Source organism: Euprymna scolopes, chromosome 6 (assembly GCF_053919585.1).
Source record: "Euprymna scolopes isolate OS-2025 chromosome 6, ASM5391958v1, whole genome shotgun sequence".
NCBI lineage: Eukaryota > Metazoa > Mollusca > Cephalopoda > Sepiida > Sepiolidae > Euprymna > Euprymna scolopes.
In genome coordinates, this window is record NC_136487.1 from 149,130,635 (window position 1) to 149,156,961 (window position 26,327).

At 34.7% G+C, this 26,327-nt stretch overlaps 1 protein-coding gene across 1 annotated transcript in view; it reads left to right on the forward strand.

Moving 5' to 3' along the window:
- Positions 1 to 26,327, forward strand: part of LOC145278275 (salivary peroxidase/catechol oxidase-like) — a 62,597-nt gene that overhangs the window by 19,349 nt on the left and 16,921 nt on the right. The window contains exons 3-10 of the mRNA XM_080130568.1: positions 2,094 to 2,427; positions 5,023 to 5,237; positions 7,479 to 7,667; positions 9,200 to 9,242; positions 11,885 to 12,000; positions 14,223 to 14,324; positions 15,895 to 15,990; positions 21,140 to 21,608. Of these exons, the coding sequence (XP_079986694.1) occupies positions 2,094 to 2,427; positions 5,023 to 5,237; positions 7,479 to 7,667; positions 9,200 to 9,242; positions 11,885 to 12,000; positions 14,223 to 14,324; positions 15,895 to 15,990; positions 21,140 to 21,608 (1,564 nt within the window). The remainder of the gene's footprint in view (positions 1 to 2,093; positions 2,428 to 5,022; positions 5,238 to 7,478; positions 7,668 to 9,199; positions 9,243 to 11,884; positions 12,001 to 14,222; positions 14,325 to 15,894; positions 15,991 to 21,139; positions 21,609 to 26,327) is intronic.

The following is a 26,327-nucleotide window of genomic DNA, read 5'->3' on the forward strand; positions in this document are numbered from 1 at the left end:
ACTTTGCAGCTAATTCTACCCTTTGCGACGAAAGCCGCAAACCCCCAATATTTCCTCCTGTATCAGAAAACACGCTATGTGATATACGTATACCTGTACGTGATGTTGCCAAGCTAATCAAAAACCTTGATTCCAGTAAAGCAACTGGCCCTGACGGTATTCCAATTATAGTACTCAAAAAACTTCAATCTGAACTAGCGCCCATACTTACAAAACTGTTTAAACGTTGTCTTAAGGAGAATAGTTCCTCATCTCCCTGGAAAATTTCATCAGTATGCCCTGTATTTAAGAATTCAGGTGATCGCTCATCCCCCTCTCAGTACAGGCTAATGAGTTTCCTGTGCGTCATGAGTAAGTTGTTGGAATTTGTGTTAAACACAGAAGTAATCAACCATCTCAACAAAAATAACCTTCTTAGTGACACTCAATATGGTTTCCGTTCTGCTAGATCTACAGCAGATGTGCTTACAGTTATATCTCATAGGATTAGAAAATCTCTCGACAGAGGCAACCTTTCTAGGGCAATTGCTCTTGACATATCTAAGGCCTTTGATAGGGTATGGCATAAAGGTTTACTTCATAAGATCTCTAGCTATGGTATAGTTGGAAATGTCTTTTCAATTATTAAATCATTTCTTTCTGATAGGTTCATAAGAGTAGTAGTTAAGGGGTAAAAGTCAGAAGCTCACAGTATTAATGCCGGTGTCCCTCAGGGATCCATCCTGGGCCCAACTTTTTTCCTGATCTACATTAATGATCTTCCAAATCACATCCTTACATCATTTGTAGACATTTATGCTGACGACACTACCATTTATGGTAGCACATCTAAGACAGTAAACGACCAAGTTCTCTCTGATTCTCTCTCCTCTGATCTTGAGCACGTAGTACAATGGGGAAAGGAGTGGCTGGTTACTTTTAATGCATCTAAAACCAAGCTTCTCTCTTTACATCATAAACATTCTGATCCACATTTAGCATCAATTGAAATGAATGGCTCTCATCTTCAGGAGGCCTCAAGTTTTGACAAGCTTCTGGGCTTGACCTTTACTCCTGATCTTAAGTGGAACACGTACATCAAATCTGTTGCCAGGGCCTCTGGAAAAATGGTGGGATCTTTCTATCGATCCGGTAAATATCTCACTGCTGATGCTATTCTCTATCTATATAAGAGCCAGGTACGTCCAAGGATGGAATATTGTTGCCACATCTGGGCAGGAGCTGCTAGAAAGGACTTGTCCTGCCTTGATAGAGTTCAAAATAGACTTCGTAGCCTCGTAGGAGATGTCCTTTTCTCTTCCTTGCAACCTCTATCACACAGAAGAGATGTTGCGAGTTTGTCTCTGATGTATCGTTATTTTCATGGAAGGTGTTCAACTGAGCTTCAATCTATGGTCCCCCCTCGCCAAACTTTCACAAGAAACACTCGTCTAACTGAAACACTATCAATAATTCCCCCCACTCTTTATCTGTGCCTAAACCTAAACGTAGATTCCATGAACAAAGCTTCTTTCTTAGAACTGCACGCCTGTGGAATTGTCTTCCGTTTTCCTGCTTTCCGGCTGACTACAATATGGTTGTGTTCAAGTCTAACGTAAATAAGTTCTTGATGAGCCGTTCTATATAAGTTATCAAATTTACCAAATTTTCATTACTAATGATTACTATCTTGTCCAATTTCTACTGTACACTCTGTAATTCTTATCCTTGAGTGGCCGCTTGGCCTTGATAAGTGGTGATGCCTGTGTAAAAAACATGTGCATAAACACAATTATACGTCGAAGTCTGTTAAATTTTAACATTTTCTTGTCAGTCTGACGATAGCTCAAACGATAGTTACTAAGGCTTGAATGCTAAATGTTTTTATTTCGATTCTAGCCGATAGCACAAAAATCGTTTGTTTATACATTTTAAATCACTACTATATATTGGGTACAATATAATAATCAAGAGAGAATTGACTCTATAATAATGAATACGAAATCTGCATGAATTAAAATATTATATTTAAATGTATTTATGATCGGGCCACGTCGAGCAGCCTGCTAGTATATTATAATAATCTTGTTAAACATTTCTCATTTTTATATCAGAAGGAAGATGCAGTCAATGGAGAGGTGTAACCAAAGGTCGCAACGGTAGAAAAGGTCGCAGAAACCGACACTTTGGGAGGAGAGACGACTGGAGGGACCTATTTCCAGGTTTTAATGGTACCGACAGCTATTGGAATAGGACAGACCTCATCGGAAATAACACATTGATTTTCAGCAACGGAACTTTGATTTTCCCTAACGGAACCCAACTTGTACTGAATGCCTCAATTATACCTGCAAACGGACAGAACCCCCAACTACTGAGTGTTGAGAATTTGGCCGTCGCCGAAAATGGTTTGGTACTTGCGGAAGCGACAAGAATTCTCCAAGATGCGTAAGTGTCATGCATTATTTTGATTATCTTTCTTTTGTCTGTGTACCTAAAGCCCGAATGAAACTTCCATGAACAAAGTTTCTTTCATAAAACTTCCCATCTGTTGACACAATACCGTGGGATTGCTTCCCTGCTGAATACAGCACGGTTGATTTCAAATCCAATCTTAATATTTCTCATTCTTTACATTATTCGGATATCTCGTTTTAACCCATGACATAGTGGATAAAGTACTTAGGAAAATTCATTTGTAAGTTACACTCTTCTGGAGGTTGAAGGTTCAACTCAAAATCCAACTGCGAATTACTTGATTAATATGGCTGAAGTAACGAGAACATGCTACTTCTGTTGATTAAATAAATGTGCAGATTCCTGAGTCCGAGAGAAAGATAGCTGAGCTTTACAAGATACACATGAAGAAGGTCGAAGGTTACATCGACCGAAACGTTATGAAAATTACTCCATTGAGAACAATAGTTCGAATAATCCAAATAATGCGAGCCAAAAGATAGACAAAAATGACACCAGTCCTTCGATCAGAGATTGGGAATAACCGAAAACAGTCGACGACGTCATACAATGACAACCTTATCCCTGAAATATAAGAGAGGAGTAAGATATCCTTCGAGACACGGATTGTCTATTAGACGAATGACAAGGTGAGTGCAGTACTGATATATCACTGACATCTACACGTATACGTGTTCGTGTACAGTGTAAACAGTTTTGAGATATTTTATGGAATAACATAAAAAAGGTACATCATCTAGTAAAACGAAGATGTTGACTAACCGGCGAGAGTGGATGACGTCACAAAATGATTACGTTAATTCATATAATCAGATCGTAAGAGAAAAAGAGACCCTTACAGTTATGGGTCTTCTACTAGATAAAAATTAAGCCTTCCGGTGGTATAGTATAGGCATATAATTGAAAGGCTTACTTTTGTTGCTGTAAATTATATCCACGTTGTTTTCTCATCTTAACATAAGTCGCCGTTTTTATCTGGCACAATCTTTGGATCTTACCGTCATTGGATACTTTACCTTTCACCAGACTATCCATTCACGTGAAATCATTTTTTTCTTCGCCATATTCTTTCTGCTTCATTTTTTGTTATCAAGTAAGATCTTTGACTTACTTGTAGTTTCATCAAATACTTTTGCAAGCAAAATCCGATCCCGCATTTTGCTAAATCCTACCCTCTGATGAGAAGGAAAGTATTTCTTCGAAACTCCGCGGATTAAGAACTATCCACTTATTTATTGTTTCCTTTTCAAATTAAATATGTTTTCAACTCCTTTTCAAAGTGTTTTAAACATGTTTTATTAACTACTTGTTCTTATTGTAAGCTCTATCTCCTATTTGGTTTTATCGAGCTTTTACATTTGGTTGAGATTACTTTATAAATATTAATTCTTTAATATTTATAATATACTTTAGTTTTACCATCTTGAAGCATTTTGGTAAATTTAATTGCAATTTTTATTCCCTCTCTCTCTCTCTCTCTCTCTCTCTCTCTATATATATATATATATATATATATATATATATATATATATATATATATATATGTATAATACCTATTTCATTTTATTCAAACTCAACAATCGCTTCTAAGGAAGAAAATCTTAACGTGAATTCCGCGTGACCAACGCACCGTTCCGAGATTTAAAAATCTACCGTAAAAACAACAAACGGACTTCTACTTGCTGATTCTCCGCTTCAACAAAAACATAGCAAAAAAGAAAAGAAAGACATACTGAAGATGAAGGTTTCCTTCGAAATATATTTATGAATTTCAATATAAATTTTAAACAAAATAAATGTCTGTTTATTTTGTAATAATGCGTTGTTTTGGCTTCAAACGTATATAATACGTATTTCATTTTATTCAAACTCAACCAGCGCTTCTAAGGAACAAAAATCTTAACACACGCACACATACACACACACACACACACACACACACACACACACACACACACACATATATATATATATATATATATATATATATATATATATATATATATATATAATTTTCCCTATGAAGATGTATACACACACGCGTACATATATGTGTGTGTATACATTTTTATTGAGAACATCCATAATAAATAAATTTCATATTTATCGGAAAAATCCAATTGATAAAATTCTACTTTGCAGATAAACGTTTCGTTATTTGGTGCGCAGAATGTGGCGACTCTTTTAACGTTTCTATAACTGTTTTTCCTGTTTACTAGCTTTGGTCATATTACCTAATGTTGTAGAAGTGATAAAAAACGAAGTACTTATTTATTTTTCAATAAAGATTTTGTGTCCCTCTGTTGGTTACAAAAACTAGGAACATTATTTAAAAAGGAAATGGTGCCAGCTTACACCCGAAATTCTATTTATGTACTGGAATGGATAAATAAAATAACCGGTGTTGTTTCGTTTTGATCATGTAAAAATTTTTCTATACGAGGTTAATACGTTTTTGTTGTTATAAAGGTTTTAAGTACGAGATCCTAATATATGGTTTGAAATAGTACAATTTTTCGATATATTTACCAACATGTACATTGTCTTTTTTTGTGGGTATTTTAGCGCCATTGCAGCCAATTTGGACCCGGTCAATGTGATTAGTACTCTTCTCAGACCAGACCCAATCCAACAAGAATGCCCCTTTAACGGCAGGGGCCAATGTGATCAGAGTTATCCCTATCGGACTGCTGATGGAACCTGCAATAACATGCGCTCCTCATTACTCGGAAGTTCCAACACACCGCTCGGCAGATACCTCCCAGCTGTCTACAGTGACGGTAAGTGATATGCACACATACATAACACGCAAACATATAACCACGTGTTTACACTTACGCATAAGCACATACACAAGGTAGGAAAAGGGAACATACACACATATAGTAATAAACACGCAGGTACAACATAACTGGCAAGTAAAGATACGCTTATGTACTTCCAAGCCGATATACACACACCCTACTACAAGTAATTACGCGTACATGCGTAAGCAAATGCGCACATACCACGTATCAAATTACGAAACGACTTAACCCTAGGTGAAAACATTTTCGTTGACTAATTAACAAGTCTCCGACTTATTTAAGTTGACTTTAAAGTAAGGTGATGATTTTAACATCTAGTTGGAACAGAACGATAGTGTTTACTGTATTCCAACCGCAGGAAGATGCGACACAAAGTCGTAAAGTGAGGAGAGTCGAACTAGTGCTTTTTAAGGAAGAACACTTTGACCCTGAAAAATGTCTGTACCTAGGAAGATATCGACACCTACCTGCAGATTTTGCAAAAAGACAACGTCATCATTTCCTCTAACCGGAATGTACATTCGACTTGGAACCGCTTGTAAATTTGATATTCCCTCGATACTTCCTCAGTTGGGGTTAGCCGGTTCAACTCACCTAGAGTTAATGCCGCTAGATATGGTTATGTCTATTTTATTGATATTTGAAGTTGTGACGATTTTTTTTTATAAGAAATTTTGCTCAAAGAATTTTCGTTTAGTGTTGGTAAAAGAGAGGGGAGTAGGAAAAATTGTCAACATTTCTAGGTAAGTGTGACCAAGGAAGTAAGATATAAAATGTCATGGAGTAACAACTCCAGCGAACGTCAAAGCATAAAAGAGTGGCACTCCTAGAACTACTCGCAACTATACTTTAATTTTTAAAATTGTTGTTGAGGATGGCACATAATATTTATTCACATATTTCCGATTTGTGTGCAACTTGACGAATTAAGAAGGATACTCTGGATTTTATTTTTTTTATAAAATCCCTTAAGCTCAAGCCCCAAATCTTAGGCATTTTCCTATAAACAAAATCATTTAATGGATTTTGATCAGAATTTGAATAAGGATTCTAGACATGAGATTTAGTATTATATATATATATATATACATACATATATATATATATATATATATATATATATATATATATATATATATATATATATATATACATCGTTTATATTATTTGATTATTCGGATATTATTTTGATTATTATCACAACGGTTCTGCCGATATTATCTCCGACCTTCTTCAGTTCTCGGATTCGGTAAGACACACCTAAAGAAGGCCGGATGTTACATTGGCTGAAACGTTGTGATAATTACACTCAAGATGAAGGCAGTTGTTCGAATAACTCAAAGTAAAAGGCAAATTATCAACTCTCTTCTCAAAACTTCAGAAACATAAAGGTCTTTTTAAGGTTGAAGATCAGTCCTTAATATAAGCGTAACGTTCACAGGAAGCATGAGTTGGAACAATTACATTGAGAGTATTGCCAGGACTGCTGTAAAGAAGGTAGGCTCTCTCTACCGTGCTAGAAAGCTACTAACGCCCGAAAGTATCCTGTACCTCTATAAGGCCACCATTCGCCCATGTATTGAGTATTGTTGTCATATTTAGGCTGGTGCATCTGCTACTAGTCTTTCGCTCCTGGACAAGGTCCAAAAAAGAGTCTCCAACCTAATAGGTCCTGGCATCTAAGCTTCAGCCTCTGTCCCATTGACGAAATGTTGCATCCCTCTGCCTGTTCTACAAGTACTTTAACGGTGAATGCTCTGACGAACTGCAAGCACTTGTGCCCCTCGACGTAAATACCCCCGATAGACCCGACCAGCAGGTAAATCCCACCCCTACACAATAGAGATCCCTAGATGTAAGAGAGACTTCTACTCCAGTAGTTTCTTCTCCAGAACCGCTAGACTTTGGAACTCCCTTCCGGGACCCTGCTTCCCCAACTGTACTGACATGCAGAAGTTCAAGTGTAACGTGAACCAACATCTTGCTGCCCAACTCCCTACATAGCACCCCTGTAGCTTATGTCCCTGAAAGTGACGATGTGCCTTGTTTGGAATGAAAATGTAATAAAAATATATATATATCCTTCTGCGACATAACTCATTCTAACGATTAAACTTCTAACATCATACAGTTTTTTCTCCACTTATATTTTACTAATAGTCAATCGAATTTACTTGTTCAAATATTGTTCTCGTGGTTGTCATTTCGTTCCAGGTATTGATCTTCCGCGCGAAAACGGTGTGTCCGGATCCCCACTTCCAGGAGCTCGACTCATCAGCACCACATTGCACAGCCCAAGCACGCCCGATGATCGTGACACTGAACAGACGCACTTGACCCCTATATTTGGAGTGTTCTTGAGCCATGATGTTTCAAATTTCATACCATTCCCAACAACCGGTGGTAAGATATCCCCTTGCAGTGGAATTATATTTATGGCAAAACACTTACACACACAAACAACCGTCGTATATCTATTTACCAATCTTTCTCTTTATATATATATATATATATATATATATATATATATATATATATACATATATGTATATATATATATATATATATATATATATATATATATATATATATATATATTAGTGTTGCGACGGTTAATTGGAATCGGAATCGGAAAAATTGATACCTATTTTCCGATGCCAAAAACGATTCTTTTTATTGTCTATTTTTATTTGATTTTGTTTAAAGCAAAATCTTCCATCGCTGGTAATAATGATAAAATAATGAATATTTATTGATTTTAAATTGTCAGTAAAGCTAAAATCGATAGTGTATATTTGCATATTTGACATGTGTTTTTACGAAAATTTGGGAAAATAGCTATTCTATAGTTAAATAATTAGAGATTTAAAAAGAATCGGAATCGGAATCGGCAATTCTATCGGAATCGGGAAATTAGCACGGAATCTGTAATTGTATCGGAATCGGGAAAAATATTGGAATCGTCTACTCACAAATATATATATATATATATATATAGATATAGATATAGATATATATATAAATGTTGGATGTGATAACTAATAGCTACACATATGCAAACGTGTTTCAGTGACCACCCTGCCAGGGAAAATCACCTCATCAGGCCAAGAATATCCACCTGGTCACTGAAACATGTTTGCATATGTGTAGCTATTAGTTATCACATCTAACATATTTATATTGCTCTGTATAAACATTGAGCACTCTTTAGTTGACACATTTTGGTTTTGTTTAAATAATACTACCAATAATATATATATATATATATATATATATATATATATATATTGTTTTTCATGACTAGTAATGTGTTGCTTGTGTAAAAACAAATAAAAATATACCTGCTCTACTTCGGTGTTGAACACTCTTGTATTAACTTCGTTATACTTCATTGGTTACTTAACCACTGGAAAATAACAACCTCGAGTTATGTGTATACACATATAGAGAGATATAAATAATTCATCCGGCTGCTAAACTCCCTAAATAGTGTCCCTGAAATTATGTCCCAAATAGAAGGCCCCTACATCAAAGTGGCACTATGCCTTGTTTAAAATATAATAATAAAATAAATAAATAAAATAATTATTAAGTTTAGGTATACCGTTAACATGAACTTAAAACAAAGATTTCTTCAAAAGTTCTTAATATGAGAGGAGAGCTGTCACATACGCGCGTGCACACACACACACATGCACACACACACACATGCACACACACACATGCACACATACACACACACACATACACCGGAGAGCTTTTGAATAAATTAAATAAACATTGTAAAGAGTCTACGCGGATTAATCAATATTTCAAGCAACTTTTCAAGCAAATTTAGTATATATAATAAAAATAAAAACAGAAATATTGTTGTGCCGTTAAAGAGATCTAAGACCAAATACCCAAATATATTCTAACTTCTTTTCTCTCAATAGATGATATTCTGGACATCCTTGATTGTTGCACAGCTAACGACACGTAAGTAAAACCCAAACTTTCAACTTTAGCTTCACATATTTTTGTAACGACATTGGATGCATATCGTATAGTAATTATAAGCGATTATTTTCACATCAGGTTAGCAAAAGTATAAAAAATGAATTTCCTGTTGGAGAGTAAGTTACAGGTTAGGCTGACGAGCACTAGAAGCTGCTTGATGACAGGAAGTGCGTTACAGAGAAACGAGATTGCTTTTGCTTCGACATCATTTATTTTACTGGGGTGTCACTATTTATCAAAGCCTTAAGACCACTCGAGGATAAAGGTTAATCAATAGTCATCAGGGCAGCATGTAGTAATAATAGTCGAATTTGGTATGATTTGATTATTGAAGGGGACAGCTCAGTAAGAACCTGTTTACATTGGATTTGAAGACGACCATATTGTAGTCAGCTGGAAAGCAGGCCAGCGGAACAGCGTTCCACAGACGAACAGTTCTAGGAAAGAAGCTTTCGTAGAATTCATGTAACTAGACGAGTGTTTAACTGACGTCTGTTCTCGAAGCGATAATATCGCCATGACGGTGTGACAGTATGATTCATTTAATACAGAGTAATTGCTGTAAAATGTATAACAAATCTCAGAGCAAATAATGGGGTTGTGTCTTGCTTTTTATGGTTGCCATTATTAAAGTCACAAAAATAAACACTAAAAAAAAAAAACAAAAAAAACAGCGTATGTACAACTGCGGTTGTCGTTATGGCTCAGGGGACGTCACTGTGTAATTACTTACAACATGTCAACGGAGGATTCGTCGGATTTCTGTCACGTAGAACATTACATTTTCAAAGAGTAATCGAGTACCATATATTTGTTTTCTAAATAACCGTGTTTGCTTTTTTATATTACCTATCTCATTTGATACGGTACATAATCACGTTGACAAATCGGTTCTCATTAGAGTACCTAAGTTAAGCAACGTTGTGCCTAGTCAGTACCAGATGGGTGATCATTTGGAAACACCAGGAGCTGTATCTTAGAAGATGTCGACACTTTCCTGCTGGAAATGCAAACACACAATGTCATCATTTCCTCTAAGCAAAATGTACATGCGACTTGGGACAGCTTGTAAATTTGATATTCCCTAGTCACTTCCTCCTTTGAGGGTAGCCGGTTCAACTCGCCTAGGGTTAAAATTAAAATAGAATAATGAGATGTACTCGGACTTCAATACGGAATCATTCGATCTGTAGTCGAATGATTTACTACTGAGCTATATCTCCAGATTATAATAAATCTGTTTTGTTTTTTTTTAAAGAAGAAATGATTTGCTCAGATTTTATTATTTCCCTTGCCCGGTGTGACGTAAAATATTCGCCTGGAAAAATTCTCTATTTTTATCTATGAGAGAAAGACTATTTTTAAGATCGGATTCTTTTTTTTTTTTAATATTTTCGTAAATGAGTTGCTGAGATTTTATTATTTCCTGTGACCGGTGTAACGTAAAGTATTCCCCCGTAATTTTTTTTATCTCGGATATAGAAAGACTATTTTTAAAATCGGATTTTTTTCGATTTCCAATACTTATCGGGTGATTTTCTGTATAAACCTATCTAAGAACACTGCAGGACATATAAACTACCTTTGTGTGAAATTTGTAAAAGATAGGTTCAGCCGTTTCGGAACCTATGAGGAAGAAACTCACACACACATACACACTCAAAGTGACTTATATATATATATATATATATATATATATACAAATATAATATATATATATATATATATATATATTATATTTGAAGTCATCGACATACAGTCCTGTTTCGTTGTATCACAACTCATCAGTGCCGTTAGACTAGCTTCTCCCGCTCGACCATGGAATCGACGCCCGTAAATAACTCGTCGGAATGTCTATTTAAATAGACACCCGCCACCACTTTTATATATTCTCTTGTTTTAATTTTCTGATCACTTTGTTTTTGTCTGGGATGTGGGCATGTACCGAGGGCCAAACATTCTCCCATTAGTTTAGTTAGAGAAATCTTTTAAAGAAAATTTCCCCCACTCTTTATCTGTGCCTAAATCAAAACGTGGATTCCATGAACAAAGCTTCTTTCTTAGAACTGCACGCCTGTGGAACTCTGTTCCGTCTGCCTGCTTCCCACCTGACTACAACATGGATGTCTTCAAGTCCAACGTTAACAAATTCCTAATGAACCGCCCCCTTAAGTAAACACTTCATCAGATCTCCACACTAACGTACTGTACTTGCAATAAACCTTATCCCTGAGTGGTTTCTGGGCCTTGATAAGTGGTGACCACCGTGTAAAAAAAAAAAAAAAGATTCTAACCGTCCATTTATATTATATATATTCGCCAGATAGTTTTTGAAATTCTTTTTCATTAGCCTGATTGCTCCTATAATGACTGGTATAATTGATACCTTCTTAAGATTCCATTTTCTTTTTAGGTCGTACATAAATCCTTGGTATTTTGATAATTTCTCCTTCTCTGCTCTGTTAAGACCAGCATCATTGGGGACGCTTACTTCAACTAGAGTTGCCATTTTCCCCTCTTGACCCAAATCACTATGTCAGGCTTAATGCAACAAATGAGGTTTATTCGATAACAATGTCAAATGACCTTTTTGTGATAAATTACGTATTATTTGTTTACAGCGCTGTTTGCTTTCCAATTGAAATACCTGAAGACGATGCATATTTTGGACAATATGAAAGAACTTGTATGGCTTACGTTCGAACATTGCCCTCTTCAACGATAGATTGCGCTTTCGGTAAGTAAATGCACCTCTCTCTCTCTCTCTCTCTTTCTCTCTCTTTCTCTCTCTCTCTCTTTCTCTCTCTCTCTCTCTCTCTTTCTCTGCAACATACCTGACTTTGTTGGGGCGAAACAGTATATGTCACATATGACGTCATATGCTATGACGTAATGTGCTATGACTTCATTTACGGCGTATATTGTGAATAGACAAAAATACGACTGTGGTATGATGTAATCTTCCATGACGCCATATATCACGGTATAGCATCTATATTAGCATCTATATTATATATAGATGCTATGACGTCATTATGAACAAACAAACAGGAATACAGATTTATTATGATACTAGCAGGGGTACTCGGCGTTGCTCGGGTGTTTGGAGGTGTGTGTATATAGGAGTGGGTGACCCTGTTTTAATATTATAAAAAAAAAAAATTGGAAAAACAAAGACAAAGCAAAAAGGAAAAAAAAGGTGTAAAAGAGGAAAAAAGTTTAGGTAGGAAGACAGGCTCGAACCCGAAGCAACGAGGCTAAGGCGGAAAAAATGTCTGACACGTCACACCTACGCCAAAGAGACATACAATTGAGAACGGATAAAATTAAACCTTTAAAAACACTTCCAAGTGATTTAAATTAACGGCAATGCTTTCTAGGTCAAACATGACGTCATTGTCGTAGTAGCAGGAGGAGAGAAAATGAAGGAACGATTTTTTCGGCACTCCTTCTTGTAGAAAAGGGTCCAGTTTAGGGTGAATGAATAAATGTTTTGAGCCAATTTTTCGATATTTGTCGTCCAAGATGCCGGGTTTCAAAATGGTACCAATCTCGTGAAAATCCATCGCCTATGTCGAAAGTTTTTGCGAGACATACACACATACATACATACATACATACACACATTTTTGCTTTTATATATATACTAGCGTGGGTACCCGGCGTTGCCCGGGTGTTTGGAGGTGTCTGTGGTGTTTAATTAAAATATATATATATAAATATATATATATATATAAATATATATATATATATATATATATATATATATCTCAAGAAAGTTTACAAAATAAATGATCTTGGAAACTTAAAGTGTGTATATATATATATATATATATATATATATATATATATATATATATATATATATATATATATATTAAAATTAATATTCATAGAACAATTGGTATGAATTGGGAAGTAAAACTGGGAGGTAAGTGTAGCAGAAAATTATGGTAGGATGGGGAGAAGATTTAAACTAGTTATAAGTACAAAAACACGCAGAAATGTAAAGTGCGTGATGTTGGAAGTGATGAAAAAGCGTCCGTAAAACAAGACAGGGCTAATGCTAAGATGCTGTGGAATGCGGAGCAGTGGTTATGGTTTTGTGAAGATATAGTTGGTAGTGTAAGATAGATAGGAAGCTAGTTGTTAAGGCATAATCACATTGACACACCAGTTCGCATCAGATCACCAAACGTAAGCAACATTGAACCTGGTCAGTATCAGATACGGTGACCAATTTGGAAATACCAGATGCTCTATGTAAGAGGGCGTCGACACCTCCCTGTAAGAGCAGCAGAAACCTAACGTGGTTATTTCTCCTAGCGTCAATACACATGCAACAGACAAAGAAAGCGATTGTTCTATTAGTTATGCTTCTTCACGGAAGACAGATCTGCAGGGTGTGCTTGATCAGTCTACTAAAAGCACATTCAACCGAGCCTTGTATATCTTTTATGTATTTGTACAGAATGCTTTCTCTTACAGCGCGCTATTTGTACACAAAATAATGCATTTCTTATCCTGGATATTGTTCCAGATAAGGTAGGAAGCCACTTGACATGAGCAGAACTTATTAATTCAAATTCAAAAATTAGGCAAAGATTAGTGTTAGCTAGAATAGATCTCAAGCGAAGAGGCAGCAATTATTCCCTCTTTGTCAGAAATATCGCTTATGGAATGTGACGACTAGAAGAAAACATAAGAGAACCGAGAGTACCGAAACTGCTAAGAATAAACCCCAACGTCAACCTTCTACTCTCAAATTTGTATGATTCTTGTAGAAAATAATGATTGATCCAGTTTGATCTCAAATCGTTCAAAATAGATTGCTTTTCAGCATACAATGTTCCTAAGAGTGCTGACATGTTGTAAAACAAAAAATTCATTAAAAAAAAAACAATTATTATTCTTTCTTTTTTATTTTATATATATTATATATTTCGAAATACATTTCAGGTTCTCGTCAGCAACTCAATTTGGCCACCAGCTATATCGATGCTTCGCAGATTTATGGTTATAACGCGGAAACACAGAACAGGTTGAGGACCATGTCTGGCGGTAAGTCTTGGCTTGTTGAGACCAGAACGCATATCGCCATTTTGGCTAGGAGCAAAGTGCAGTATCTGTTTTGATACTATACTTAATCGTTCCTGTCCGCATTCAATGAAAGAGAAATCATATTAGGTTGAGACTATTGCTTTGTAATTTTTTTTAATCAAGAGTTCCCCATCTTCAGGAGCTGGATTTTCCCCACAATAAACCCAACATTTCGTCTAAATCTGCCCGTATGATGAGGTAAGAAAATATGAGGCACGCTACCACAAGGACTTATCTACCGATATAATTATGGCATAGCAAACGATACGAGTCTTATTATCACTAGAGCTAAGACAACAAAATATTCTTTTCATTCTTTTGACTCTGAAGTATATATCCGACACAGTAAGACACAGTCAATCAATCGAGAACCACATCAGTTTATATAAAAACATAATATTATCTGACTTCGGCATCTGACAGCTTTTTACGGCCGGAAGATTCCGAATAAAAGAATGCTGGGGTAGGATTTAAACAACCACACCCCCGTGCTTCTGATCTGGCGACATGCGAGTTGTGGACCGGAGCGTTGTCCTGCAGGAGGCGGGTACCTTTGCTGATCTTGCCCCGCCTCTTGATTTTGATAGCTTCCCTAAATTCCGTCAAAAGTGAAGCATAATAGGCTCCTGTAATTGTGGTATCCTTTGCTAGGAAATCTGTCATCACTACTCCATCCTGGTCCCAGAAGACTGTGAGCATGGCCTTGCCAGCGGAGGGCTGCACCCTTGCCTTCTTTGGAGGTGGTGAGCCCAAGTGCTTCCACTGCATTGACTGGGCTTTGGTCTCTGGATCATAGAGATGGACTCAGGTTTCATCCTGTGTAATCAGTCTTTTGAAAAACTTTGACTCATCTTCTTGGCACATCTCCAAATTCTCACTTCTGTAATGGTGTAAGCAACCTGGGAATCCATCTGGCAGACACCTTATGCATATGCAAATGGTCATGAATGATAGTTTCCACATACCCTGTACTAATCTTGACATCTTGGGCAATTTGGCGAATAGTAATGCGCCGATCTTCCAAAATGGCAGCCTCAACTTGACGGACAGATGCCTCATCAATGGCAGAAGAGGGGGCGACCAGGTCTGGGAGCTGTTTCCACAGACTTCCGGCCATGTTTGAATTCATGATGCCAGCGTTTTACAAGGTCATATGATGGGGCATTATCACCATAAGTTTCTTTCATTTCATCAAAAGTCTCCTGCGGCGTGCGTTCTTTCTAATACAAAAAACGGATCACTGCTCGACATTCAACAGGCTCCATTTCACACCTGACTCAGTTCAAACACCTGTAAAACAGAAACCACAATTAGTTCGGAGCTTTAATTTGCCACATAACCCGTAGAGATATAAATCATTGCACATGCAAAATTTCAGCTAGATCAGATAACTGGAAGGTGGTCAGGGGCATTACTTATTGCACGCCCCTCGTATAAGTGCATGCGTATACACGAAAATGTCATTGATACCTTTTCCCTCCGTAATTTCTTATTCATTTATTTTATTTATTTATGTATTGACATTTTTCAGGTCGTCTTATCACGCAAACAACGGAATCATTGGACTTACTTCCTGCTGACAATGCAACACTCTGCGCCTCCGAAGAAAACCTTTGCTTTTTAAGTGGTAAGTGATTAATATGTACAAAAGGTACACTATTTCAGAATTTTTCACACTGAAAACGGACTTTACACACGTTCATTACAGCATGTTTTCTTGATATATTATTTAATTAAAAAAATTTACATTAAACAAATAACATTTCATTTCTGTAAAATCTATTTTAATAATTAACTCCATTATGATTAATTGTTTGTTGTTGTACAATGTTTTAATTGTTCCATTTAGAAATATTATTCAAAGTTGATTTATTTATTTTACTTTTAATTCAATTTGTATTTAATTTAATTTATTTTTAATTATTATTAGCTGTCACCAGTTGCGTTTAAAAACGGAAGTTTATTTATTTAAGCCATGAGAGTTATTTCCCCTTTAAGGTATAAGAGTATTGAATTTTATAAACGAAGATCGGTGTGTTTTATGTTTCCATAAATCTAACATGTGATCCAATTCCAATAAAATCGTAACTGGTTAGAATATTCAGTATATATGACTAAACCCTCCACCTGACAATATGTTTCGACTTGAAAACCCCAGGTATATACAGCTAGTTTGCTTATAAACATTTTAGGCGAAAGTATATAATGGTTACAAAACGCCTTCTCCATGTGGTCTTGGATATGACCTTAAACTATATCCGATGGTGAGGCCCAAGCTTGCGGGATTTAGGGGAGTGTGGAGCCATCCGTAAATTACCATTGCTCCCAGGTCCACTCTTACCCGGAATGGTAGTACCTGCTAGGGTCCCAATTATGGGTTAAATAGAAACCGACTTGAAAAAAAAAATTGTATTAAATTTTTTTTCTCAAAGTCACTGGATTCGGCGTTAAATAATCTGAAAAGGGTTGATATGCCGTAAAACAAATACAACCAACAACCTTCTCCATGTTAAAAATAATAACGTGATTATTTCAAAACGATATTAGTCTGTATACGTACAAATATATATATATATATATATATATATATATATATTTGAAATTTGAATTATTAAAAATAATCATCGCTAGATGAGAAGCATCAATTAAATCAATTTTTATAAAATATTTTGAACTTACATTTCTCAACGATATATGACCCTTAATGCTCAGCGACCTTTAACGCTCCAGAATATGTTTTTTCTACATATTAACCATCAGTCTTAATACACTTTCTACATATTAACCATCAGTCTTAATACACTTTCTACATATTAACCATCAGTCTTAATACACTTTCTACATATTAACCATCAGTCTTAATACACTTTTGCCAGGGATTCAATGACGCATTTCTGCTTCTCACGCACGTCAATGATAGGGGCTTCTTTCTTAGAGTCTCACATCGTCAATATGTGCACCAGAGAAATTAAACTTTCAGGTCATGAATGAATGATAAGTTCAGATATCATAATAATGCTATTAGAAATCACCTCTGATCCATTCAGACAGAATAAAGAAATAGGAGGTGTTACTTCTGGAACGCACCTCGTATATATATATATATATATATATATATATATATATATATATATATATATATATATATATATATATACACATATACACATATATACACACACACCCACACACCCACACACACACACACACACACACATATATATATATATATATGTATATATATATATATATATACTCGTGAACAAAAAAAAATGGGCCAAACAGATTTTATATATTTTATTGCCCTAAAAGCTAATATTGAACAAAGAACAATTGAACAAGGAAACTTAAACGAGACTAATAACACAGAACAAGACATTTACTTTAATAAATGCTTAGAATGGAATCGCATTCCCTTTTGATTTCTTTAAAACATCAATCCTTTTAGACTTGCTCTCAACCAAAGTGAAACACTGTGAAGAGGAGATGATATTCCATTCGCTTTGCACAGCTTCCCACAGTTTGTCATTGTTTTAAAAAGTTCTGCCATCCAATGCATGAGATATTATGAACCAAATATTCTCAATTCGGTTTAAATCGGGGCTTTGACCTGGCCAAAATAGCACATTAATTGAATTATCAGAAAACCATTTTTTTACTTTAGCAGTGTGTGCAGGGGCATTAACGTGTTGAAAAATAATATTCTGAAATATTCCCAGCTTCTGAATACTTAGTAACAGTCCTGTTTCTAATATTCGAATGTATTCCTTTGCATTGATTGACTTCTCACATCTAATATGTTCCCCAACTCCTGCTGCAGTAAAAGTTCCCCATACGATTATCCCTCCATTCCCGTGTTTAACTGTCGTTTTTATGCAACTTGGTGAAAATCTTTCTCCAGTTCTTCGATTGCACCATTCTAGAGCATCGGTAGCATCAATAACAAGACAAAATCTTGATTCATCTAACCAAAAAACATTCCTGAACCCGTCTGTATCTTTCTTGCCATAATACGAGAAAAATCTCTTTCTATCATTGATGTTCTTCTTAGATAAAAATGGCTTCTTTATACACCTTTTAGAGGAAAACTCCATTTCTTTCATTCGTCTAGATATTGTATATCTAGAAAGAGAATTTCCAGCCTCTGTTTTGAATTCTTTGCTATGGTCAACATAAGTTTTGTTTCGATCCTTCAAAGCAGTTACTTTAAGCCTGTGGTCGTCCTTCAAAGTGAATACTCTAGGGCGACCAGATTCAGATTTCCCTTTCACCAAGCATTTGACTTCGAACCTTCGACCAATTCGCTTTACTATAGAAGGAGATGTTTTCACTTCTGCTTGTAAGTCATTTTGGACTGCCTTAATCCTGCACTTCGGTTTTTTATATCCTCACCAAGATGCGGTTCTACCATATTTAAGATTAATTTTTCCACTTATTATTATATGCTATAATAATAATGATCTCCAAAATAGAAATCTTCAGTTAAAATTAACAAAAATTCATGGAAAAATATTGAAAATCGATCTCTTCCTTAGTTTGGTGGTTAAATTTTAAATTCTGAAAAAACAACATATAGACACATATTCGAATTAAGAATTTATTGCTTGACAAAAGGAATTGTTAAATAAATTCTTAACTCGAATATATGTGTCTATATGTTGTTTTTTCAGAATTTAAAATTTAACCACCAAACGTATATATTGCTCTATTCTTGAATATTGAGCTTTTACTTTTTGGCTAGGATCACCTTGAAAGTATTAGTTCAAGTAATATCTATCAGGATTTTTCATCTGAATTCTATCAGTGTTTATCTCGCTTATATATATATATATATATATATATATATATATATATATATATATATATATATATATATATATTTGAATTATTAAAAATAATAACCGTTAGACAATGTATTTTTTAAAATATTTTACAACGCAATTTTATATATGTTAAATTTTTGTATATTTTACCTTTTTCATAGATTTACTAGCAAGGCTAGTGGGCGCAGAATCTTTACATTAAAACTCCAATCTCCCTACCTCTCTCAATTAATCTTTCTCTCTTATTGTATTTTCACCTTTGTCCAGCCTATTCCTCTCTCCTGTTTAAATGCATCTTACAGAATATTAATATAAGTCATTCCCATCTTTTTTATGTAATCGATAACATTGAAAAAGGTTTAAAAAACTGACGTTTCCCGACCGAGGAAACCTAGCTCAATTGACCCCCCAAATAATTAATGTTTTCTATATTTTAGATATTAATCACAAATATATCAACCTTATGGGTGTTTGTTTTGTACTGCTCAACTTTTTACTGGCTATACAAAAATACCTACACACAGACAATTGTCCTTTGTATAATAGATTAACTTTAATATTGATTCATATTCCTTTATGATTAGTAAACTGTTAAATATTACCAGCGTGAACACAAGGAACTAAATGTTTCAGTCTAGTAGGATTTTACATTAAAATGTTTTATTTCTCTTAAAAACAAAAGACATTAATAGGGTGGTATCTTTTCTGAAACTTACTAGCCTGAACTACTTGCATCTTGTTATATAATCTTCGAAGCAAAAAGAAACGGCAGGCTGTGTCGGCTGCGTGAACAACGTAAGTTGTCCACAATATTGTTTTTTTAAGTTGTTTTTTTAAGTAAATATCTGATGAGTACGTGACTAAATATGTAGCAATAACATAATTTTGCAGATTTCTTAATCGCAATACGAAACAATACTGTAATGATTACCTTTTGAAAAGTAATAAATTATCAACTGAGAAGACTTGATATTTGGAACTTGAAAAATGATTATACTACACTATATATATATATATATATATATATATATATATATATATATATATATATATTACTTTATTCAATTACAAAAGTAAACAAAATTATCATTTGTCGCTACAATAAATTTACTGTTTCAATCTAAAAAGATATTATCAGGCGACAGAGGCCACCGTACTTTATCGGGACCAGTCTTGTTTTTTACATAAAAGTCACCACTTATCAATGCCCGGGGGCCACGCGGGTATAAGGGTTATTGCGTGTACAGTAATCAATGGGACAATATTGTAGTAATCGTTAGTAATGGAGACCTGATAAAGTGTCTTACTTAAGGAGACGGTTCATCAGGAACTTGTTTATGTTGGACTTGAAGATATCCAAGTTGTAGTCAGGTGGGAAACAGGCAAACGGAAGAGAGTTCCACAGGCATGCACTTCTAAGAAAGAAGCTTTGTTTATTGAATCTAAGTTTTGATTTAGGCACAGATAAAAAGTGGGGAAAATTACTGACAGTGGTTTCAGCTAGACGGGTGTTTTAACCTTAATATTAAAAGACTGGCCTTGATGAAGAGCAGTGGCCTCTGTCGCTAGAATTCAAAATGCTTGCTGCGTTTACGAAATAGAATCAATGTTTTTTTTTTCTTTTTAAATTTTATCATCAATATACTTTGTGCTGGAAAGTAGTTAACCTGGATCTAAATTCAAATTCTTTTTTATCTTACGGGTTTGCTGATTAAAGCGAATAAATTGTAGAAGCCGCTACCTTGCTTAATTGTGTTAGCAATTATAATGAGTGCTAATTCAACAAGTCTTTGCCGAGATATAATTGTAATTAATTCGATGAGTCTAGTTAAAGTTTTAAAAAATAATGTAATTAATTCAATGCTTAATGTTTAACAAATTATCATATTTTAATGCATGGGAGAATAGTACATTTAACGAATCGCTATTTTTATATCTATTTTCTTTTACCAGGTGACCGTCGTGTAAATTTTGGACCGGTTTTGATGGCATTTCACACTATTTTCTTCCGTGAACACAACCGTATTGCCGATGCCCTAAGTGCCGCTCATACTAACTGGACAGATGAGATTATATTCCAAGAGGCCAGGCGTATTGTGATTGCCGAAATACAACATATTTCCTATGGGGAATACTTACCGAAAATTTTAGGTAATAATAATATGGAGCTTTTCAACTTAAAACCTCTCTTCAATGGAACTACCCGGTACGCACGCAACATCAATCCTAACACCCGTAACAGTTTCGCCGCCGCCGGTGTCTTTAGCAGCCATTCTGCAGTTCGATCCACCATCACAATTGGAGACATAGAATATGCATTGAGTTCAATTTTCTTCAATCCTGATACTTTCTACGAGGGAAGCGATGGACCGACACTTATTTTCCAAGGCTTAACAAGTGACTTGAGTCAGATGATTGACAGGTCAGTATCCGCAGCTCACATCTTCCTCCTTTTTCTTCTTCTTTTGTTATTTTCTTTTTTCCTTCTTTCGTTTCTATTTTTTTTCGTTATTCTTCGTATACTTGTTCTACTCTTGTTGTTGTTGTTCTTCTTCTTCTTACAGAGCGACTTCAAATAATCTTCTATAATATAAATCTCCTCTGTCTGTTTAAATGTATGTATGTATGTATGTATGTATGTATGTATGTATGCCTAAAACTTTGGACACAGGCGATGGATTTTCACGAGATCGGTATCGTTTTTAAGCTGGGCCCTTTGGACGACAAATATCAAACAATTTCTAAAAACATTAGTCACTCTCAACTGGGCAGTTTTCTACAAGAAGTGTAGTTTTTTATTGTTTTTGTTTTGTTTTGTTTTGTTTTTTTGCGTCGCCATTTTTTGAAAGTCATCGTATCGGTTGCAATTACTTTACTTAATTTCAATGTTCCGAACTTCCGGTCGCGTCATGGCGTAGCGGTAAGACGTCAGTTTTTTTTTTTCACTATCTCTTTCGCCTTCGCGTCACGAGTTCGAGCATGCCTGCACTTTGTTTTTTTGTTTTTTTTTGCTCAACACACACCTCCAAACACCCGGGCAACGCCGGCCACCCAAGCTAGTAATCTATAAAACAATCTCACTTGTGGCTTTTCAAACAGGTAATTCTCACCTACAAACTGGTCCAGGTCATCCTTTTCTCACTTCGATGTACTGTTTCACGAACAGAGGCAATTCACACATTTTCAATTAATAATCGATATTTAATCAAATATACCTGAAATCCATATGTGATGAACTTCAGTAAAAAAAAATTTTTTAAATAAAATTATATGCATTATCATTTTTTCAAATAATAGAAATAATTGTAAATAATTAAATACGCATATAATCTGGATGTATTATCTTCAGTAAAAAAAAAAAAACAATTCAAATTACATACATTTTTATAATATAGCTCACATCTTTAAGATATATAAATTCTAAATGTATAAACGCTACAGTTTATTTTTCATTCATCACACTTGTAATCCGATCAAACGGCTTAGTGTTGTTTAAGTCTTTAACGCTTACAAGGACCGTACGGTCCTCTTTCAAAAAACGCTTATTACTAATGAACGCGTTGCTAAAGGCGCTGATTCTGTTTAGAACGCGTCTAATCGTTTGATACAACACTGGGTAAGGGGTAGCCAAACCATGGCAATTTTGGCAGCTGGTTTGGCTGCTCCATACGCAGCATTACAATCTTCAAAGGAAGAATTAAAAATATTAAATCAGCTGTTGGACAGCCATGAGTGTGCGTGTGTTCGTACGTTATTTACCTAACAGTGAAAGTGTACACATTTAGGCCATTATGGCTGCTAACCAAGGGGAGGTAACTATTTTGATACATTACATATGGTATATATGCTCTTGCAGAAGGCACTGGGACTTGCTTTCGTCAGTTAACTCATTTTTTTTCTTTTTCATATGACCGATAGAACCATAGAGTTCTCTTTCATTATTATTGTTTTTAATAAAACTATTAGCAAAAGATAAGGATAACCTGTGTTATTTATTTTCTGTGTCACGCTTACATCCGAGTGATTGTCGTTTAATTGTTATGAACTTCCATTTCTTGTAATAAATAATTTTAGCAAAAATCCTTCATAAGTTTTGGTTTCGGTCCCGATTATAGCTGATGGCAGCCAAGTTATTTATTTTGTTATAAATAATTTTTTCTAAAATTCTTCATAAGTTTTGGTTTCGGTTTCGAGTATAGCTGATGGCATTCCGGTAATCTATTTTTTTTTTTTTAATAAATAATTTTACCAAGGCTTCTTCATAAGTTTTAGCTTCGGTTTCGATTATAACAGAAAGAAACTCAAGTTATATATATATATATATATATATATATATATATATATATATATATATATATATATATATATATATATTTCATAAGTTCTGGTTTCGTATTCGATTCAAACTGATGCACCCAAGTCATATGGATATATATTATATACGAAATCTACAAAAATTAAAATATCACATTTAAGCGTAATTTACTACCGGGCTACGCCGGGCGTCCCTGCTAGCTTAGATAAATACTTTTGCAGTTTAACAAAAAAAGCTACAATAATATCAGATCGTCTCCATTTACACTGAACATCTACAGAATGCCAACATCAATATATTACATATGAATGAGTCCTCTGTGGAATTTCCACAGGTCCCGCTAGTAATAAATAATTTTAACAAATTAGAATTACATCTAAGTGATACACATAATATACATATAATTATTATTGATAAAATATTATAACACTAGTTTTGCTTATCAAACATAAATACCGACTCACACTTAAACAATGATCTCTGGTTCTCTGCAAACCGAATGCTACAGGCATCTACCATAATGCTACAGGCTTCTAGCATAAACACAGCCCTACTAAGTGGTTGTGCATATTTTTCTTCTTTCTAAAGATGAGGTATACCTCGAAAATTCAAAGAACATAACACCATGATTCGAGACATTACATTGGTAAATAAATGATTTATGATTCGAAATGGTTCAAATCTTTCCATATTATTATTTATTAGTGTTCTGACGATTAATCGAAATCGGGAAATTTAGAGCCTATTTCCGATGCCAAAACCGATTCCTTAAATTATCTTTTTTATTTTATTTTGGTTTAAGAAATATCTTCCACTGCTTGTAGTAATAATAAAATAATAAATATTTACTGATTTAAACTTCCAGTGAGACTAAAATCTCTAGATCACCCCCTCACAAGTGTGTTTTTACGTTTGTAGAAAATACAGGGACATTTAAGATGTGTTGTAAAGACACATCTTAAATGTCCCTATATTTTCTCAAACAGAGACATTGTAATCGGGACGAAATAACACTTTTATAGTTTATATATATTTTTAGTTTATTATTTAGAGATTTATAAAGAATCGAAATCGCTAATTGTATCGGTAACTGGAATTTAGTACGGAATTGGTAATTGTATCGGAATCGGGAAAAATATTGGAATCGTCCCATCACTATTATTTATACTTTTTACCTTGTCTCGTATCCAACAATATTTTTTTTCTGAGATTAAATTGCTATAGGTTTCAAACATAACTCCTCACACTGTATAAATAGTCGAAATCAAATACTCAAGCACATCTATTTGAATGCCTAAGGCAAATAACTATTTTTAAACTGTTTATAATTGTTGTGACCCTGGGGGGTCATTAAGGGAAACACGGACACAGAGATGAGTAACCAAAGGTAAACTATATTGAAAGAAAAACACAAAGAGCAACCGTCATAGTAAGTAACGCCAATATAGCGGACTACGAAAGTACACCGACCACACCTAAGAGTCGTAACTCTCAGTTAATTTATAATTTATATATTTTAGAAGAGTTTATCTTTAGTGCATGTGTGAGTCCCCACAGTAATAATAAATTAATGTTTAGCGTTATTCATTTGTAATTTTATTGTCCTATTTTCCTGTACATTGAAATTTAAAAAATTAAATTACCAAAACAATTTCGGTAATATTATATTCATTAATTTTAGTGCAAGGTAATTTAAATAATAGCTATTAGTTTAAAAATTACAATAGCTTTATATTAAAAAATATTTATATCTAAAAAGTCTACTAATTAGTCTCTTCCTGCTCGCTATATTCCATTTCCCCCTTTCTCTTTCTCTCGCAGACTCTCTACCTCTTTACTAAGAGTTAAAACTAATTAACGCATAAGTCAACTTTACTCAGACTTAGTATAATAATAGACAATAGCAATAATAATAAGCTGCAGTAATATGTTAAGATACCTCTCTTTTAATTATTTATTATTATGTGTGTGCATTAGCATGTATAAATAATATGTTTTTTAATTCAGCAGACGTTCTCAGAAATCAAGGGGCTCACTACCTGGGGCTAACACTTGAACTCTATATAAGATACATAGATATTCAAATGTTTCATTAAAGTTCTTTATCTCTCAAACACTGAGTTGGTAAAGAAATTGAGAACACTTTTTTTCTCCCCAATTAACCATTTTCATATATTGTACCTATTTACAATGCCTCCCCACGGGACAGAGTTAGACACTAGGGTCGTTTTTTAACGTGGAGAAAAGGTACAAAAATAAAAATTGTCTCAGTCGTGAAGGATTTCTCCTCCACTGAAAGAGAACGAGAAATGGAAGTGCCGCATCTGAAGAACAGATGGTATTTATTTGCTCCCCCACTGAGCAAATTAGGCACAAGGCCGTTTTTAATGTGAGGTAAAAACCAGCTCCCCTAAAAGTAGGCAAAAAGGGGGCACTCTGGTTACCAAAAATAATAATTGTCCCAGTATAGAGGGTTTCCCCTCCATTGACTGGTACAAATTATCTTAAGTGCAGCATCTGTCGGAACAGATACTACACTTTGATCTTGGCCATTTTCATATATTGTAGTTTATCTTTTGTTTTGGTCTGTTGGTCTTACTGGATTGCAAGACAAGAATTTATCTAGTCTGGTGGAGTATCCAGTTTCGTGCTGTTACTTGAGGTAACATCACTTGAAGAAAGTGCAACATTCCTCATAAAAGCTAATGTAAGTTTACCATAGTAAGGAGATCTTATTTTGGGCAGCGAATACTATGTGATTTTGAATATTTGGTCAGGATTTACTTCTAGGAAAAGTATCCACATACCAGGTTGTTCTAGCAAACC